Source organism: Rhinoderma darwinii, chromosome 1, assembly GCF_050947455.1.
Source record: "Rhinoderma darwinii isolate aRhiDar2 chromosome 1, aRhiDar2.hap1, whole genome shotgun sequence".
NCBI lineage: Eukaryota > Metazoa > Chordata > Amphibia > Anura > Rhinodermatidae > Rhinoderma > Rhinoderma darwinii.
The window spans coordinates 79,216,683-79,236,772 of NC_134687.1; the positions used below are offsets into that span (position 1 = coordinate 79,216,683).

The window sequence follows — 20,090 nt, forward strand, 5'->3', positions numbered from 1 at the left end:
TCTGTGGCAAATCCGTTGAAAAATCCGCTATGTCTGAACAAACTGTAAAATATGCAAATTATGTTGCAGATTCGTTGTGCAATTGCTGCAAATTTGAAGCAGCTGTAAATTTCCGTCCCGTCTGAAAGTGCCCTAAGAGTGAAGATCAATAAAATCTCCTGTCACAGTTCACTGTCTTGGACCTCTAGAACATTATTTCAATAGGACTTAAAGTGCCACACATGCCACATTTGGGTAAGGCCCCATGCACACGAACGTAAAAACGCCCGTAAGTACGGCCCGTAATTACGGGCCCATAGACTTCTACTGGCCACGGGTACCTCCCCGTATGCTTACAGGCCTATAGAAGTCTATGGGGCTCCCCTAATTACGGGTGACTACGTGTGTGCACCCGTAATTTCGGGAGTATTGCTAGGCGACGTCACGGGATAGTCACTGTCCAGGGTGCTGAAAGAGTTGTCTGATCAGCAGTAACTCTCAGCACCCGGGATAGTGAGTACCGCTGGAGTTAATAGTATTAAAAGTTAACTTACCCAGAAATCTTCTTCTTCTTCTTCTTCCAGCAGTCCGGCCTCCCGGGATGACGTTTCATCCCATGTGACCGCTGCAGCCAATCACAGGCCAATCACTGGCTGCAGCGGTCACATGGACTGCCGCGTCATCCAGGGAGGTCGGACTAGATGTCAAGAGAGGGACGCGTCACCAAGACAACGGCCGGGTAAGTATGAATTTTTTATTTTTACTGCGGAAAGGGCTTTCCTTTCTCTCTATCCTGCACTGATAGAGAAAAGGGCTGCCGATTAGTGCAGCGCAATTTTGCAGCGAAAACGTGCCCGTAAATACGGGTGGAATACTGGTGACACCGGACCCATATTTACGGGCACGGGTCCATAAATACTGGTGCCATACGGGTCGAATACATGTGACCAATGACCCGTATTTACGCCAGTATTTACGGGAGGACAAAAATACGTTCGTGTGCATGAGGCCTAAATCTGTCTTTTTCCCCTTTGCATCTTGGGTTATGCAAAAAAAACTTCAAGCCATTTCATTTAGTAGTTTATCATCCCCAATTCCCGATTTATAAGCATTATAGCAGCAATGTTCCGGAAATCTGCTAGAAGTTGTGGAGTTGCATGTTATTGCTTTACAACATTTAACAGTAGGAAGAATGAAATGGTTTCCTATGTATTGTGAGGTCATAAAGCAATCTACTTTCTAAGCACATAACTTTGATAACCTTGACTGAGGCCATTTACAGCATAATACGTCTATTCCCATTTATGGCCTATAAAAATGATGTAGGGATATAGTCTAGACAAACTTGGCAAGCCCTTGGAAATGCTAAACACATGCTGCCAAAAATGTATAGATGGTAAATGTATTTAAGGTTATAGGATATATAGTAATATTCTGGCAGGCATTTTGAGGACATAAATAATGAAGGTATATTTTAGCAGTGTTGGGTTATGGGACTTTCTAAAAAAAGAACTACACATAAAAAATATGTAGTTGAGATAATACAAACCAGCCTTTCAGAAATTTGGCCTTCTCCTGCTCAGCTTTAAAACTGACAAGGCAGGAGAGTGCCCAAGTGCTGCTCAAGCAAATACTGGGGATGCCTCATAGCACTCTGGTTTCTCTCCTCCGCTGATCTCTGACCCCTGAAATCAATGCAGGAAGAACAATATAATTGCTATCCAATATAATCACTTCCCCAGAAATAATGAAATGTAGTAATGTTGTGTGTAACGTATCATAAGGAAAAGATCAGTTTACATATCACTTTACACATTCAATGATCAGGACTTACACCAGTGTGCAGAAGTTTGGAATTACTAAGAAATGTCTTTGTTTTTATCAAGACCTCATTAAATCCATATTATAATATAGTTATTCTGTTCAAAAAAGCAAGTGAATTGTCTTCGTTAGCTTGCAAGGCATACAGTGCACTGATACTGGCAAACGAGGATAAGTACATCCGAGTCTAAAGTTTGAGAAACAGATGCCTTACAGGACACGAGTTTATTTAAATAGTACATGTCAAATACCAGTAAAGAAGAGTCTGTTACCCTGACTATAAGGTGAGTATCCCAAAGAAAATGTCATATTTGTAAATGATAAATAAAAGGAAAGAGTTAAAGGCTATGTAGACCTTCGCAACCATTTATTTTATTTTATTGTCCCAATGCACCTAAGTGATAAATGAATCAACTTTGCAATAGGCCTTAAAAGGGGTTGTCCACTACCGGACAACTGATGACCTATCCACCGAATAGGTCATCAGTATATGATCGGTGGGGGTCCGACACCCGGACCCCGTACCGATCAGCTTCTCTGGCTGCCTCCGACGTCCATGCCGGAAGCAGATGGCTCTGTCCACGGATAAGCGGCCGAGCTACAGTACTGCAGCTCTGCTCCTATTCAAGTGAATAGGAGCAGAGCTGCAGTTCTGCAGCATGGCTACTATGCAATGTAAGGAGCCACTGTGCAATGACATCCGGTGCCCGCAGGCAGCCGAAGCAGCTGATCGCGCGGGGTCCACTGGATAGGTCATCAGTTGTCCGGTAGTGGACAACCCCTTTGATTAAAATGTTTCTATTGTTTTTTTGCCTATAGCTACTATGCAGACCTATGCTTTTCTAGGGTAGCAGACAACAAAAAAATCCTGTGTAGTCTGATCCTGCAGTCATACTCTCTACCCTCTGTGCCCTACTTCTCACTAACCTACCGAGTGTATGTAAGGATAAAGTGGGGGACAATTTGGTACAAATGGAAGGAAGTATGACTACAGAATCAGAATACAACTTGAATCGAGAATACTGAAGCATCTGGTTTAAAACTCTATATTGTGAAATTCTTGCTGCAGATTTTCAGTCCAGATTGGAAGATGGAAAATCCATAGCAGATATAGATAGCAGAGGGCCCCTGTGAAAGAACAGTGTATGTACTCCTCGCTCTCTTATACAATGTATTCGGGAAGTCTTCAGACCCTTTAAATTTTTTTCACATTTTGTTATGTTGAGGCCCTGTGCTAAAATAAAATAAAATTCAAGTTTTCCCCCATCATTCTGCACTCAAACCCCATAATGGAAAAGTGAAAACAGAATGTTAGTAATCATTGTTAATTATTCAAAAGGCAAAACTAAAATATTGCATTGACATAAGTATTCAGACCCTTTACTCAGGACTTAGTTGAAGCACCTTTAGCAGGGATAACAGCCTCCAGTCTTCTTGGGTATGATGCCACAAGGTTTGCACCCCTGGATTTGGGGATTTTCTGCCATTCTTCTCTGCAGATCTTCTCAAGCTCTGTCAGGTTGGATGGAGACCGTCGGTGGACAGACATTTTCAGGTCTCTCCAGAGATGTTCCTTTGGGTTCAAGTCAGGGCTCTGGCTGGGCCACTCAAGAACATTCACAGAGTTGTCCCTAAGCCACTTCTGTGTTGCCTTGGCTGTGTGCTTAGGGTCATTGTCTTGTTGGAAGGTGAACCTTCGGCCCAGTCTAAGATCCAGAGCACTTTGGATCAGGTTTTCATTAAGAATATCTTTGTACTTTGCTCTATTTATCTTTACCTCAACCCTGACCAGTCCCCCTGTCCCAGCTGCTGAAAAACACCCCCACAGCATGATGCTGCAATCACCATGCTTCACTGTGGGGGTGGTATTGGGCAGGTGATGAGCAGTGCCTGGTATCCTCAAGACAGGATGCTTATAATTGAGGCCAAATACTTCAATCTTGATTTCATCAGACCACAGAATCATGTTTCTCACAGTCTGGGAGTCCTTTAGGTGCTTTTTTGCAAACTCCAGGATAGTTTTCATGTGTCTTTTACTGAGGAGAGGCTTCTTTCTGGCCACTCTGCCATAAAGCCCAGATTGGTGGAGTGCTGCAGTGATGGTTGACCTTCTGGAAGTTTTCATCTGCACACAGGATCTTTGGAGCTCAGCCAGAGTGACCATTGGATTCTTGGTCACCTCTCCTACCAAGGCCTTTCTACCCAGATTACTTAGTTTGGTGGGGGGCCGGCTCTAGGAAGAGTCTTGGTTGTTCCAAACTTCTTCCATTTAAGAATTATGGAGGCCACTGTGCTATTGGGAACTTTCAGTGCAGCAGAATATTTTTTTTGTACCCTTCTCCAGATCTGTGCCTCCACACAATCTTTCCTCTTCATGGCTTGGTTTTTGCTCTGATATGCATTGTCAGCTGTGAGACCTTATATAGACAGGACAGGGGTGTGTCTTTAAAAATCATGTTCAATCAAATATATTTACCACAGGTGGACTACAATCAAGGTGTAGAAAATTCAAAAATAATCTAGAAAAATGGGAGGCCCACAGACCTAAATTTCAAGTGTCATAGAAAAGGGTCTGAATACTTATGTCCATACGAAATTTGAGTTTTTCATTTTTAATACACTTGCAAAAAATTTTTTACTTTGTCATTATGGGGTATTGTGTGCAGAATGATGGGGAAAATCAATAACAATAACTTGCCAAAGGCAAGAAAGAACCCATTGTTTCCCAGATACATTAGATTAATATGTTTAGTGGATAAAACTTAACTTTTACTAATTTCCAATTAGGATAGGACAGAACAAACGAACAATCTATATTTAAAAGTTATACTGCGGTCTAATGGCAAAGATAATGGATATGAGTGTTATAACACGGTTTCAAATTGATACACAACGGAGCGAACCACCTTCTTAGGGTATGTGCACACACAAAAACAAAACGTCTGTAAATACGGAGCTGTTTTCAAGGGAAAACAGTTTCTGATTTTCAGACGTTTTTTATTCAAAGTCGCGTTTTTCGCAGTGTTTTTTACGCCCGTTTTTGGATTGTTTTTTTCAGAGTCAATGAAAAACGGCTGCGTAAAAAAAACGCCTCGTCGGAACAGAACCCCTTTTTTCCCATTGAAATCAATGGGCAGATGTTTGGAGGAGTTCTGCTTCCGAACAATAACCGAACAGCCGAAAATAAGCCATGTGAACATACCCTAACAGTGTAATATCAATAGGTGTTATCCTACTCAAGTGGCTGCAGTCCACATTTGGATACTGCCATTAGAAAACCGCAAAACATAAAAAAACTGAACAGCCCCCTGACATGTTTCACAACTTATTCAGTGGTTTAGGGGCTAATGGTGCCGGACACTGAACTCTCCCCTTTTTAAAAACTTTAGGGATGGCATCAAGTAGTGTCACAATCGCGGGGACCAATCCTGTCCTAAGACTCCAGCCAAGCCCATCCGAGTATTAAACAGACAGGCGTAACAGCCAATCATTACTTGTGACGGAATAGACAATGGTAGGTATGCACGAGTGTCTGCACAATACCAATAGAAAGCAAGACTGGATTACAAGTGACAATCTCAGTCTATTGCTCATGTCAGGGAACTTAGAAAATTGCAGTTCCTAAAAGGAGCATTGCGCATGTGTAAACGGATAGTTGGGGATGGGGAAAAACATGAATTTGTTTTACTTTAGCACGAAGCCTCAACATAACAAAATGTGAAAAAAGTGGAAGGATCTGAAGACTTTCCGAATGTACTGTATTTCATCATAGAACACCCAGTTGTGTCTCTCTAATAGTTCACATATAATTTTGATCTGAAATTCATTAACTCAGTCTCTTACATGCAATCTAAGGGTCAATTCACACAGAGTTCTTAGGTGCTGATTTTGACGCAGAAACCGTGTCGGAATCAGTACCAAATAAACGGCCCAAATTGCCCTCCGTGGATTTCAATTGGAGGCACAGGCATTTCTTTTTCTGGGCGACTTTTGGCCACTCACGGAAAAAAAAACCAGCATATTATTTTCCCAGCAGCTTCCGTCTCCGATTGAAATCAATGGGAGGCAGAAAAAACCTGCAGCGCTAGTTTGAGTGTTTTTTGTGGCGTTTTTTGCCCATTGTCCTTGCATTACAATCCACAGCTGCCGGCAAAAAAAGCCGTGAAAAACAGAGCAGTTGACTGCGCTATTGGTTCCGTCAAAAAAAAACGGAAGCCTGTCACAAAGGAGACAGACGAAAACCATTACCTAGGTTTCCATCACCATTCATATCAATAGTGAGGGAAACGGAAGCATAGGTTTCCATTTGCCTTTCCGTTGAGGGGTTAATCCGACGGAAACCTCAGACGGAACCCCTTAACGGAAGGGCAGCTAAGATCGGAACAGGCCCTAAGGCATGAAAAGCATTGTCTTTTCCCCTACAATTCACTACAACCAATAACTCACCAACAAGTTAAACAATGTATTTGTATTTAAACAAAAAAAAAACAGCATTTCCGCACAATGTAACACAAGACAGGAATTCAAGGACGATCCCACATTAGTTCCTATCGATTTGACAATGTACTTATGTGCTTTATTAAAAGTAAATATTGTCCAAAAACACATGACTGCCAAAATATGAGAATTCATTCCAGCGTCCCTTACAAGTTATTACCAGACTGACAGATGTGGAGGCAGACAAATGGTCCATCATGGTACAAAAGATTGTTTGAAAGCTGTTTAAAATATAAAATGATAAAAAAAAAAAAAGAATGTAAAACTTGAATAATAGTATTGTTCCAAACTCCAAACACAAAATGTTACAATTGACACAAATGTATAATTTATTGTAGACAAACGTTTTCAAAACGTTGATGACTCAAGAAAGCAAAACCCGTCTACAGAACTGGGTGTAGCCACCTGAAAAACATGTTCATCATATGTATTTTTTTATATTAAAATAACCAACTGAAGCATATAGTCATATTGAAGAGAATCGGTCACCAAAGCAAGACCCCCTAAACTGCTGTAATGAGTGAATTGCTTAACCTCTTCAGGACACAGCCTGTTTTGGCCTTGTGGACACAGATGATTTTTTCAAATCTGACATGTTACATTGTTACATAGTTACATAGTTAGTACGGTAGAAAAAAGACACATGTCCATCAAGTTCAACCAAGGGATGGGAAAAGGGAAGGGAAATATTTCTACACATACACATTATCTAAGCCTTTTTTAAAGCCATCTACTGTCCCTGCTGTGACGGCTCCTGCGGTAGGCTATTCCATAAATTCACAGTTCTCACTGTAAAGAAGGCTTGTTGCCTCTGCAGGTTGAACGTTTCTTTTTCCAGACGGAGGGAGTGCCCCCTTGTTTTTGAGGGGGTTTTACAAGGAACAGGATTTCACCATATTTTTTGTATGTGCCATTCATATATTTATATAAGTTAATCATGTCCCCCCTTAGTCGTCTTTTTTCAAGGCTAAATAGGTTTAATTCTTTTAATATTTCCTCATAAGTTAGATTCTCCATGCCCCACATTTGCCCTGCGCCAGTCCCTTGGCACTATGCCAGTCACTAGAGAATCTCTGAATATTATGAAGAGGGGAACTGAAATAACTGAACTACGCTCTTTAAGAACTCTAGGGTGTAACCCATCTGGTCCCGGGGCCTTGTGCACATTTATTTTTATTTAATTTAGATGGACCATCTCTACATTCATCCAATTCAGTATATCAACTGATATATTAACAGCACTGGCACCGGCTATATCAGCTGCTCTTTCTTCTATTGTATATACAGAGCTAAAGAACCCATTTAGTAACTCTGCCTTCTCTTGGTCCCCTGTGACCAACTCCCCAATACCACTATTTAGGGGTCTTACATGATCAGACCTTGGCTTTTTTGCATTGATATAATTGAAGATTTTTTGGGGATTAGTGTTACTATCCTTGGCCACCTGCCTTTCATTTTGTATTTTTGCTAATTTTATTACATTTTTACAGATTTTATTACGCTCTTTATAATTTAAAAAGGCTACAGCTGTACCCTCAGATTTGTATTTTTCAAATGCCCTTTTTTTTGTCATGTATTGCCCCTTTCACAGAAGGTGTAAGCCATATGGGGTTTAATTTTAGTCGTTTCTACTTGTTACCTATAGGAATAAATTTTGCACTATAATTACCCAAAGTAGATTTGAAAATCTCCCATTTATCATTTGTACCATTATTTGACATTAGTTATTCCCAGTCTATATCCTGAATTGCCGCCCTCATCCTGGGGATATTGGCCTTCTTAAGATTGTGTTTTTGCCCTCCCAGCCTGTGTTTGTTTTTTACAGTATAGGTAAAATATAAATATATTGTGATCACTGTTACCGAGGTTTTCATGAACATTGACGTTCCCACCAAGCGCTGCATTTTTAGAAATGACCAGATCCAACAGAGCTTCACCTCTAGTCGGGTTTTCCACAAACTGGCCCATAAAATTTTCCTGCAACAGGTTGAGGAAATTTCTCCCATTTGCAGTTGAAGCCGAACCATGACACCAATTAATGTCCCAGTAATTAAAATCTCCCATTATCACTACAGTACCCCCCTGTGCAGCCCGCTCCATCTGTTTATATAGTTGACCTTCCATCTCCTCAGTTATATTGGGGGGGTCTATAGATAACACCAAAAGTTATTTTTTCAGTGTTTACCTCCCTTTCTAGTTCCACCCGCAAGGTTTCAACCTCCTCACTTTATGTGGTAATAACTTGGAAATTCTTTAACCTATCCAAGCAATTCTGAGATTGTTTTCCCATGACATATTGTACCTTATGTTAGTGAAACAAATGTTGTATATAAATATAAGTTGTCGATAAATTCAATATTTATTTGTGAAAAACGTAAAATTTTAGAGAAAATTTGCAAAAATTAGCATTTTTCTAAATTTAAATGTATCTACTTGTAAAACAAATAGGAATACCACACAAAATATTTACTAGTTAACATGTCTACTTTATGTTGTTTGCATAATTTTTTTCACGTCCTTTTATTTATTTAGGACGTTACAAGTCTTAGAACTTTAGCAGCAATTTCTCACATTTTCAAGAAAATTTCAAAAGGCTATTTTTTCAGGGACCAGTTCAGTTGTGAAGTGGCTTTGAGGGCCTTATATATTAGAAAGTCCCAAAAAAATCACCCGATTTTGAAAACTGCACCCCTCAAAGTATTCAAAACTGCTTTCAGAAATTATTTTAACCCTTTAGGCGTTTCACAGGAATTAAAGCAAAGTAGAGGTGAAATGTACAAATAATTTTTTTTTTTGCTGGAATTCATTTGTAATACATTTTTTTCTGTAACACAGAAGGGTTTATCAGAGAAATGCAACTCAATATTTATTGCCAAGATTCTGCAGTTTTTACAAATATCCGACATGTGGCCCTAGTATGGTAATGGACTGAAGCACCGGCCTCAGAAGAAAATGAGCACTTAGTGGATTTTGGGGCATCCTTTTATTAGGAATATATTTTAGACACCATGTCAGGTTTGAAGAGGTCTTTTGGAAACTACACCCCTCAATGCGTTTTTCTAGGGGTATAGTTAGCATTTTGACCCCACAGGTTTTTTTTTTTGCAGCAGCATTAAGTGGAATTAGTCTGTGAAGATTTTAATCTACTTTTTTTCCTGCTAAAACATCTAATATTTTCATTTTGACAAGGAATAAAAGGAGAAAAAGCACCCCAACATTTGTGTAGCAATTTCTTCAGATTACGGCAATACCCCATATGTGGTCATAAACTGATGTTTGCACCCACAGCAGTGCTCAGAAAAGAAGAAGAGTCTTTTGGAGCACAGATTTTGCTGGAATGGTTTTCAGTGCCATGTCGAGTTTTCAACACCCCAGAGGGACCAAAACAGTAGAAACCCACCAAAGTGACCCCATTTTGGAAACTACACCCCTCAAGGATTTTTTCATGGGGTATAGTTAGCATTTTGAACCTACAGATTTTTTGTAGAATTTGGTGGAATTATGGCGTGAAAATTAATATCAACATTTTTGTCCACAAAAATGTTGAGATTTTAATTTTTACAAGGGATAAAAGAGAAAAACCACACCAAAATTTGATAAGCAATTTCTCTTGAGTATGGCAATACTCTATATGTGGTCATAAATGTTTTTATATTTTAGAAATTAATTAACCCTTTCAGGACTGATCCTTTTTTGCTTTTCCATTTTCGTTTTTTACACCCCGCCTTCCAAGAGCCATAACTTTTTTATTTTTCCATCAATAGAGTGGTGTGAGGGCTTATTTTTTTGTGGGAGGAGTTATAGGGCTGAAATTGGAAAAAACTGTGATTCTTCCACTGTTCTTTGGGTTTTGTTTTTACGTCTTTTACCTTGCGGGTAAAATCGTCAACTTAATTTTATTCTGCGTCTGAATACGATTACGGAGATACCAAATTTATATAGTTTTTTTTTATTTTTTACTACATTTACAAAGAAAATACTATTTGTGTAAAGGATCTGCCAAACACAAATTCTGTATCAACGCCCGTGGTTAATCAGTCTGCATCTGCTCCTAGGTCTGATAGAGTGACTCGATCTGCTACCACTCAGGCTGGTAGGCTGAGGAGTGGGAGAACCTATCACAGCCTGGCCAGACGGAGCTAGCTACCACCCTCGGTCTATTTATACCTTCATTTCCTGCTCTTCCTTTGCCTGTGATTCTGTCTGGTATCCTGGCTCTGCTGTTCCTGCTAGTACTATTGACCTCTGCTTCAAATTGACCCTGGCTTGACTGACTATTCTCCTGCTCTGCGTTTGGTACCTCGTACACTCCTGGTTTGACTCGGCTCGTTCACTACTCTTGTTGCTCACGGTGTTGCCGTGGGCAACTGCCCCATTTCCCTTAGCTTATGTGTACCCTTGTCTGTTTGTCTGTTGTGCACTTATTGAGCGTAGGGACCATCGCCCAATTGTACGCCGTCGCCTAGGACGAGCCGTGCAAGTAGGCAGGGACTGAGTGGCGGGTAGATTAGGGCTCACCTGTCTGTCTCCCTACCCCGACATTACAATTTGTTTAAAAAAACAACACATTCTGCAAGCTATAACTTTTATTTTTTGGTCGATTGAGCGTTCTGAGGGCTTATTTTTGGCGGGACGAGCTGTAGCTTTTATTGGTGCCATTTTATGGTACATACAACTTCTTGATCACTTTTTTTTATAGCTAAGGTGACCAAAAAACAGAGATTGTGGTGTTTTAAATTCCTTGATTTCTTGCGGCGTTCTCCGTGCGCACTAAATTAAATTTTAATTTATTCTGCAAGTCTACCCGATTACGGCCATACCATATGTATATCGTTTTTTTTTATATTTTGCAACGTTTGCACAATAAAATCAAATTTTTTTTTAAATTATTTATTTTTTGTGTTGCCATAACTTTTTTTATTTGTCAGTCAAAAAAGCTGTGTAAGGGCTCGTTTTTTGCTGGACGGGTATTCGTTTTTATTGGAACTATTTTGGGATACATGCGACTCTTTGATCACTTTTTAGTCTATATCTTGGGAGGGGTGGTGACCAAAAAAATAGCGATGCTGGCATAGTTGTTCATTTATTTTTTTGCGGTGTTCACCATGCGGGAAAAATAACATTATAGTTTTATAGTTTGGGTCGTTACGAACGCGGTGATACCAAATATGTGTACTTTTTTTAACGTTTGATTTTTTCCTATAATAAAAGACTTGTTATAGGAAAATAAAATACTTTTATTTTTACAGGATCACTGCCTGATTAGAACGATTAAAAGGTAAATTTTATTGGTAAATTGTTAAAATTAGCTCTTAAAGCCCAAATACAAATATAACAGGCTCAGACAGGTGGTCAGGGATAGAGATGGTCTATTGAAGATTCTATTTCCAGACCGAGATCTCCCCTTATTGTATACAACACTGAAACCACTTGCTGATAGATTAATCTAAGGGGAGATCTCGGTCTGGAAATAGAATCTTCAATAGACCATCTCTATCTATGACCACCTGTCTGAGCCTGTTATATTTGTATTTGGGCTTTAAGAGCTAATTTTAACAATTTACCAATAAAATTTACCTTTTAATCGTTCTAATCAGGCAGTGAATCTAATAATTAACTGAACGAAATACTATATCAATGTGCATAGTTACATAATTTTATTTTTACACTTTTATAAAACATTTTTATTAACTTTTTTTTACTTTTTACACTATATTTTTTTACCTACAGAACTGATCGCTGCTATAATACATTACACTACCTAGGTAGTGGAATGTATTCCAACTGTCAGTGTGACAGCAAGCAGGTCCTCATAGGTTTCCATACATGGCAGACCCGAAGGCCGTTGTCTGGCCTCCGGTTGCCACGGCAACCCCAAACAATTGCATGGCGGCTGCCGATGTGCTACAAACCCCCTAAATGCGGTGATTGCAATCGATCACCGCATTTAAGGGGTTAATTGCCTTAAACAGCGGTAATGAGCCGCTGATCGGCAACACTGGAGTGTCAGCTGTCGGGGACAGCTGACCTCCCGGTTCCAGATACACACAGTCGGCGACAGTGTGCATCGGGAACGACACAGTGACTTCCTGGGGTCTGCCGATGTGCAAGAAACCCCTAAATTGCGGCGATCACATCCGATCGCCACATTTAAGGGGTTAATTGCCAAAATCAGCAGCAGAGGACCACTGCCCGGCAACAGTGGAGTGTCAGCTGTCGGAGACAGCTGACCTCCCGGTTCCCAGCGCACACTGTCGCCTACAGTGTGCACCGGGAACGACTCAGTAACTAAGTAACCTCCCGTGACGATGTATAGTTACTGACTCGTGCGGATAGGTGTTGAAAGACAGATTCCGAATGTGTAATTTTAATGTTTCTACTCTCTTTCACATCTCCGTATTAAGCCCTAAAATTGTCTGTGTGCTATATGCCAATGCATACCCCTGATTCGGCAAAATATTACAACAGACTTTTAGGTGCTGCATTAGTATATAGCACACAGACTGTTTGCAGGATTTCCAGCAGAGGAATGCAAGAGAGAACAAGCATAAAAATCACATTCAGAATCTGTCTCTTTTTTTAGCAGTTCACTAATTACAGTAGTTCAGAGGGGTTTTCTTTTGTGACAGATTCCCTTTAACCCTTTCCCTGCCAAGGACATTTTTCTTATATGTCCTGGCAGGGAGGCACTTTAGTAGCCAAGGGCGTATCTGATACATCCTTGCAACTAAAGGCTCTAACTCAAACGATTCTTAGATTTAAAACAAGACCTGTTCTGCAGTTCTAGTTGTGATCTAGCCTGAGTTAGTGCAGGCTAAATGGGCAACTATATATGTATGCAGCTATCACTTCAGCCCGTGTGGAGGAGGAGAGGGGCAGCCGGGAAGGGGGGGGGGGGGGATGCTGGCATCATGCAGAGAAAAGAGGATAAGCTGTCCTCCTCCACCTGTCCCTGTTTGGCTCTAGATTACCCCAGGAAGACAGGTAACATGAACTTTGGGGGATATTTTTTCAGAAAATGAGTGAGAAGATTAGCAGTAGCTCATCTAACAACCCCTCTGCACCTACTTAGGCCTTTTATTGACTCCATGACCGTTGCACTGAGCACTTGCACCACACACAAACATCAACAAAGTTTGTACAGTTTACACTGTTCCTATCCTGTTGGTATATGATCTTTAGAGTAAAATCCCCTGTCCACTTCTTTAGCGATACCCGTTACACGATACATTCATAGCGATAACGATTATCACTAAAGAGGAATGTCTAATGAATTTCTGATGGAATGGATGGAAAGATTTCTGGTCGTTACAAAAGACATTTTCATCCACTTACGGTCGCCATAAATGATAATTTACTACTAGTTCCACTAAAAAAATCTGTATTAGTTAACACACTAGAATAGTTTTAGGGTTTTGCGATTATTGATTAGGATAAAACTGTGCTCACGCAGGTAATTTGTTTTTGTTGTTTTACACGCGCTCCTGTGAACGTAGACATGTGTGGTACTAACTCCTCATCTTAGAGTTCTTTGTAAAGTACAATTTGTTTCCATAAAGGGTTTGGTTAATTATGCATTTAAGTCGCACATTTTAGTTTTCATGCAATTTTTGCATATAATCATTGTTGATTCAAAGTTGCATGAAAGTGGTTGTGTATAAATTAATAAGTTGTACTTTTATATACGGTATGCTGTGCGCTCTCAAAAAATGTAGATATTGGTAGCATAGCAGATGTTTGTCATGTGCAAACACATTCCTGGATAACGGCTAAACACTACACGGCCTCTGGTTTAGCATTTTTGAAGTGCACAAGCGAATATTGATGCAGATGTTTGTGTTATATATGAACTTTGCACACCATGATCTATTATTTTTCCATTTTTTTTGTGTGCATGCGAGTTTTAGATGCAAACGTATGTTTTAATGAATTTTTAAAACATTACCGTATTTTTCGGACCATGAGACGCACTTTTTAGCAAGAACAAATCTTGCTCAAAAGTCCCTGCGTCTTAAAGTCGGCAGTCAAGGGACCCGGCAGCACCAGGCCTCCTGACCGCTACTTACTTAGCCCCTTCCCGATCCATGATGTGCCGGCACATCATGGAGCGGGGAGTGGATGATGTATGGAGCATACACACCAGGTGTCAGCAGCTGACACGCTGCTCTAAAGGCCCTGAATAGCCAGGAACTGTTCCTGGCCGTTTGACTAGTTAAATGCCGTGGTCAATAGCGACCACGGCATTTATAGTGGTTTTCCCATGAAGGACATTTATGACATATCCACAGGATATGTCATAAATGTCAGATAGGTGCGGGTCCCACCTCTGGGACTCACACCTATGTCTAGAACGGGGCCCCCTAAACCCCGTTCTATCTTACCCGGCTCCGCTGTCTTTCGGCCACTTCACTTCCTGGTTACAAGGTCGAGTTACGCAAACAGTGTAGCTCGCATGCTACGCTGCTTCTGTAACTGCCATTCACTACTATGGGAGTTATGGAAACAGCGTAGCTCAGCGAATGATCGCTGGTTGAAGTACCCTAGGGGAACTAATAAAATGTGTATAAAAAAAAAAGTTAGATACATTTTCAGGAGTGTAAAAAATGTTTAAAAGTTTAAAAAAAAAACCTTTTCCCATTTCTCCCCAAGCACAATGTAAAAATAAAAAAATAATACAAAAAAAATTGGTATTGCTGCGTCCGTAAAAGTCTGAAACTATTACAATATAGCATTATTTGACTCCCACAGTGAACGGCGTAAAAATAAATAAATGTACAACCCCAGAATCGTTGCCTTTTGGTCACCATAGCGCTAAAAAGAATGAAATAAAAAGTGATAAAAAAATTGAATCTACCAAAAAAATGGTGCGAATAAAAACTACAGCTCATCCCGCAAAAAATAAGCCTTCACACCGCTCAAACGATGGAAAAATATAAGTTATGGCTTTCAGAATGTGGTGAAACTGAACAAATTATTTTTTTTAACCAATAGTTTTTTCTTTTGTAAAAGAAGTAAAGTGTGACATTTTTTCCTATTTTCTGTTCTCTAAAACCTGGGTGCGTCTTATAGTCAGGTGCGTCTTATAGTCCGAAAAATACGGTAATGCAAAATGACATGAAGGTGCACATGGCTGGTCAGGATATCTACAATCATCAGGTTGTCTGCTTTCAGGAAATATATAAGGTCTGGGGGGGGGGGGGTTAAGTGTATTTTAAAGGTTGTTACTTTTTTTTTTTAATTCAGCTCAAAACCCGATTTTTGGTCTTTTCAATTCTTGTGATTTTATTAAGATATGTGCATGTATACATAGGCATAAATGTTATGTATGAACTTTGCCCATATTGAGTTGTTTTTTTTAAGGATGTGTTGTGCATCTGATTTTTTGTTTGGGTCACAATTTTAGCAACACATAAATATTTATGAAAAAATTAAATGTTGACACCAAATTGCATGATGGTGCCTGTGTTGAAATGCCACTCAACACTTTATACACAATGTGGCAGGTGTTTACAATCAGAAAATATATAGGTTTGGCGGGGTTTAGTATGTTTTTTTATTTATTTAGCAAATTCGGTTTTATTTGTACATTTCAAAAATGTAAAAATTTTCCTGGCTACCAGAGTTTCGAAATGAGTAAAAACCCCAAGCAGCGAAAAAAAAAGTCAAGTCTATGCTCACACCTAGCGTAATTGCTGCCGATTTTCTGTCCGGGTTTTTGGGTGAAAAATGTGCAAAATATTTACGTTGGATGAGATTTAACAATTCTAATCCACACACTGCAGAAATCCTTGTGCACAAATTGACCTGCAGTGCAGATTTTTTTAATCCGCAGGATTTCAATTTGTGCTGTAAAATGGTTTGCTGCGGAATCATTTGTTGCACATTTTCCCCATTGAGTTCAATGGAGACGTGGAAATATTCAATAAATGGCAAATGTTGTGGTTGACAGTAATATAATTTTGTGAGAGTAATAATTAGGATGATAGTGATAAAGTCCTCTTTAGTATTCAATCATAAAAAAAACTCTATAATTTACCACAACAGAGTTGGAGGTTGGTTCCACTTTACACTATCTCCCAGGAGAAGCACTTTCTGTAGTCAGTGAACTCTATCTAACGGCTCGTTTACACGAGCGTGATATACGTCCGTGCAGCGCGCGTGATTTTTACGCGTGTTGTACGGACCTATGTTAGTCTATGGGGCAGTGCAGACAGTCCGTGATTTTTGTGCAGCGTGAGTCCGCTGCGAAAAACTCACGACATGTCCTATATTTGTGCATTGTTCGCGCACCACGCACCCATTGAAGTCAATGGGTGCGTGAAAATCACGCATGCCTCACGGAAGCACTTCCGTGGGACGAGCGTGATTCGCGCAACAGCAGTATAACTATGAATGTAAACAGAAAAGCACCACGTGCTTTTCTGTTTACAAACATCCAAACGGAGTGTCATAATGATGGCGGCTGCGTGAAAATCACGCAGCCGTGCATCATACGGGGATGACACACGGAGCTGTTAAGTGCCTTTTGCGCACGCAAAACGCTGCGTTTAAACCCGCCCTAAGGCTTAGAAGAACAGCTTTACACACGTTTTAAACTTTACAACTATGACACGGTGCCTAGCAAAATGTAAAAATACATAAGCAGATGAGTGCCATAATTGAGTATTATATATATATACATATACACACATGTGTGTATGTGTGTGCAAAGAATTCTTACCTTTTTTCTACGAAGTCTAACTTGATCACATATGTCTTCACATGTAGACACGTTGCCCTTTGTGGGAATGGGAATAGACTGGAAACTGTCATCTAATGTGTTCAAATCACTATTTGTCTCATTTTGTGACTTCTTATCACTTTCGGGGTCTCTGCAGAGAGGGGATTCATTTAAGTAACCTTTGGTTCCACTCTTAGGTTCCAGATGAGAAGATACACAAAAATGCAAACTATCAGATGCATCAATGGGCACCGCACTACAGATATTTGGCTCATATGCAACTTTTGATCCATCAGATTTTCTTCTCCGTTGAGCAATTCTAGCAGAATGTAGCAGCTGTTCACCAGATATATTAATTTCCTCTAAATCGGTTTCTTCATGTAACATTTCAATAGAGAACATTTCATCTAAAACATTCACATTGTCTCCTTTGATTTCATAAATAGTATCTCCACCTTCAATGTCTGTATATTTGTTTTCCTCTACGCCATCAATCTTATTTATAACTTCAAATGGTTTGTTACATTTTTCGCTTACATCATCTCCTGGTAAGGTCTTAACCAATGAGCGTATTCCATCCTCGCTTGGCAGAAGGTCCTCATTCCTCATCTTGAGTTCTCGATCACTAGATGGCAATAACACAAATGTTTCCTTGCTGGTGTTTGGAGAATCACAGTGATCTTCTAAGTTATCATTTTCATTCATCTCTTTGGAGATCTCTTCTTGATCTTTAGAAAAAACATTACAATCCTCCAAATAAATGCACTCTGATAAAAAAGGGGTCTCCTTTTTGTCCTCTTTCCAATGTTCTTCCATGGCTGTTTTTAAATGTTCCTGTTTAATTCCATGGCAACACAATTTTTCACAACCAGAAGTGTTAGAAGACAATCCAATCCATTGAGATACATGATCTTCCCAGCTTTTTTTTCGAACAGCTACAGACATGTCACAAAGCAAAGCGCCGGATGAAATTCTTAGACAGGGGAGCATGTGATTTCAATGCGGGAATGCCGTGAAGAGCAATGCAGCTGACCTGGTGAAGTATCATCTACCAAACAAGAAATCAGATCAGTTAGGGTCTAAATGTTGACAAATGATCAACAAGCAATACAGCAGCCCTTGTCTGGAGGAACAGCCTGTTTTCTTATACAACCATAATAGCTTCTGCTTGCCAACATTTGTACAATAACATTCATTTTATTTTAGTCACAGGATAACTAATTTCATGCATCTGTATTCTCTAAAGTCTTATGACTATGTATTACTAATAATGTTATCTCTCAATAGAGACTAAACTAGACAACTTAATGAGCCAATTCCACCCAGCAGCTACATAAGTCAATTCCACATTAAATTAGGAAAAATTCCGTTGTCTGAAAAAAATGTGAAGTATTTGCTTTACATTGCACACATGATTGTCAAATGAATAATTACTGCCATATAACATCTGATTTTCATATAATGTTGATAAAATATTTGCAAATATAGGTAAAAAGTCACCAATGAACTTTATGCGGGAGTATCCAAAAGGAATACATTATTTTTAGAGGTGATATTCTACTATACCACTAACAGTTCTATGTTCTCTTTTGAATACATATAAAATATATAGAATAATTGCCATATAATGCATTAATAATATCATTATCATCATTATGTTACACTGTCATATTGCACATTGCTTGAGAAAGGCTTTTGTATAAGTCGAAACGTTGCCATTGTATTTGTATGGGGCATATATGATAAATGATGAAATAACGATATGCTGAAGCCATTATATACTTTCTTGGACTATGATAGTGGACCTGGACTAATCCACTGGGGTGGTCTGTTGCATTCTACATCCTTACCTACATTAGAGACACTTGGTGCTGCTTTTATCTTTCTATTTGTTCAATTATAAACACTGTCTTATATGTATATGTGTCAATACACATTAGATAGAACTCAGCTGAACTCCCACAATTTCGGCAGGATTAACTGACTAATATGTACTACTCGACTCAGATTGCGAAGGCAAATTTCCACATGCTCGGTTCTTTGTTTCCAAGGGAGATAATGCAAGCTAGCATTTTTTTTTTAAGGGGGGTATAGAAATAACTGTTGGTCGAACGAGCATCAAACACCTTAATTTATACCAATTCAAATCTTCAAAATTGATTCTAATCTGCTTGTGCTTAGTAGCATACGATGGTTCGGTCCCCATACAGTTTGCATCATTACTTTTCCATCATGTCGGCAGCACATCCCCTGTTTACATGGGGAGATAAGCAGCCAACAACGATGATTTTATAGGTAGCATTAAAGATGCCCTATTTACACGGGCCAATGTATGGGATAGAGCGCTCGTATGAATGCTTATTTGCCCAATTATTGGGCAGTTCAATTGGCCCTTAACGACCGGCGTATAGTGTTTTTACGTCGGCCGTTTGGGGTAGTTCTTCTGAAGCACCGCCTTTTCACTTCGGCACTTCAGAAGAACTTTTCCAGCATCGTGCAGGGTGCTGCTGAAGCCTGGGCTGTTGCTAACTGCCTTGGGCTTCAGGGTAACGATAGGGAACCACTAGCAGTGGTCTCCGATCATATTTTACCCCGCAGATGCAGCGCTCAATAGTGAGCGCCGCAACTGAGTGATTTTAGTGGGAGGGAGCTCCCTCTCTCACCACACTGGCATCCCGCGTGCATCGTGGGATGCCAATGGTTTCTATGGCAGCCTGGGGGCCTAACAAAGGCCCCCAGGTCTGTCTTTAGTGATTGCCTGTTAGGTCATGCCAGTGGCATGTCCTAACAGGCAACAATACACTGCAATACAGAAGTATTGCAGTGTATTATAAAAGTGATCAAAATATCGTACAGTAAAGTCCTCTAGTTGGACTAAAAAAAAAGTTAAATAAAGTTTGAAAGAAATAAATAAAATGTCCCAAGTAAAAAATAAAAAAATAAAAAAACTTTTTCCCCATACAAAATACTTTATTATGAAAAAAAGTTAAAAGTTACTCATATTTGATATCGCCGCATCCGTAACGAACCCAACTATAAAACGATTACATTATCTAACCCACATGGTGAACGC

The 20,090-nt window shown here is 39.7% G+C and overlaps 1 protein-coding gene across 1 annotated transcript in view; it reads right to left on the bottom strand.

Moving 5' to 3' along the window:
- DLC1 (DLC1 Rho GTPase activating protein) overlaps positions 1–17,977 on the bottom strand; it is a 418,348-nt gene extending 400,371 nt beyond the window's left edge. Inside the window, exon 1 of the mRNA XM_075860021.1 lies at positions 17,018–17,977. Within this exon, the coding sequence (XP_075716136.1) occupies positions 17,018–17,962 (945 nt within the window). The 5' untranslated portion in view covers positions 17,963–17,977. The remainder of the gene's footprint in view (positions 1–17,017) is intronic.
- Positions 17,978–20,090: the final 2,113 nt, after the last annotated feature.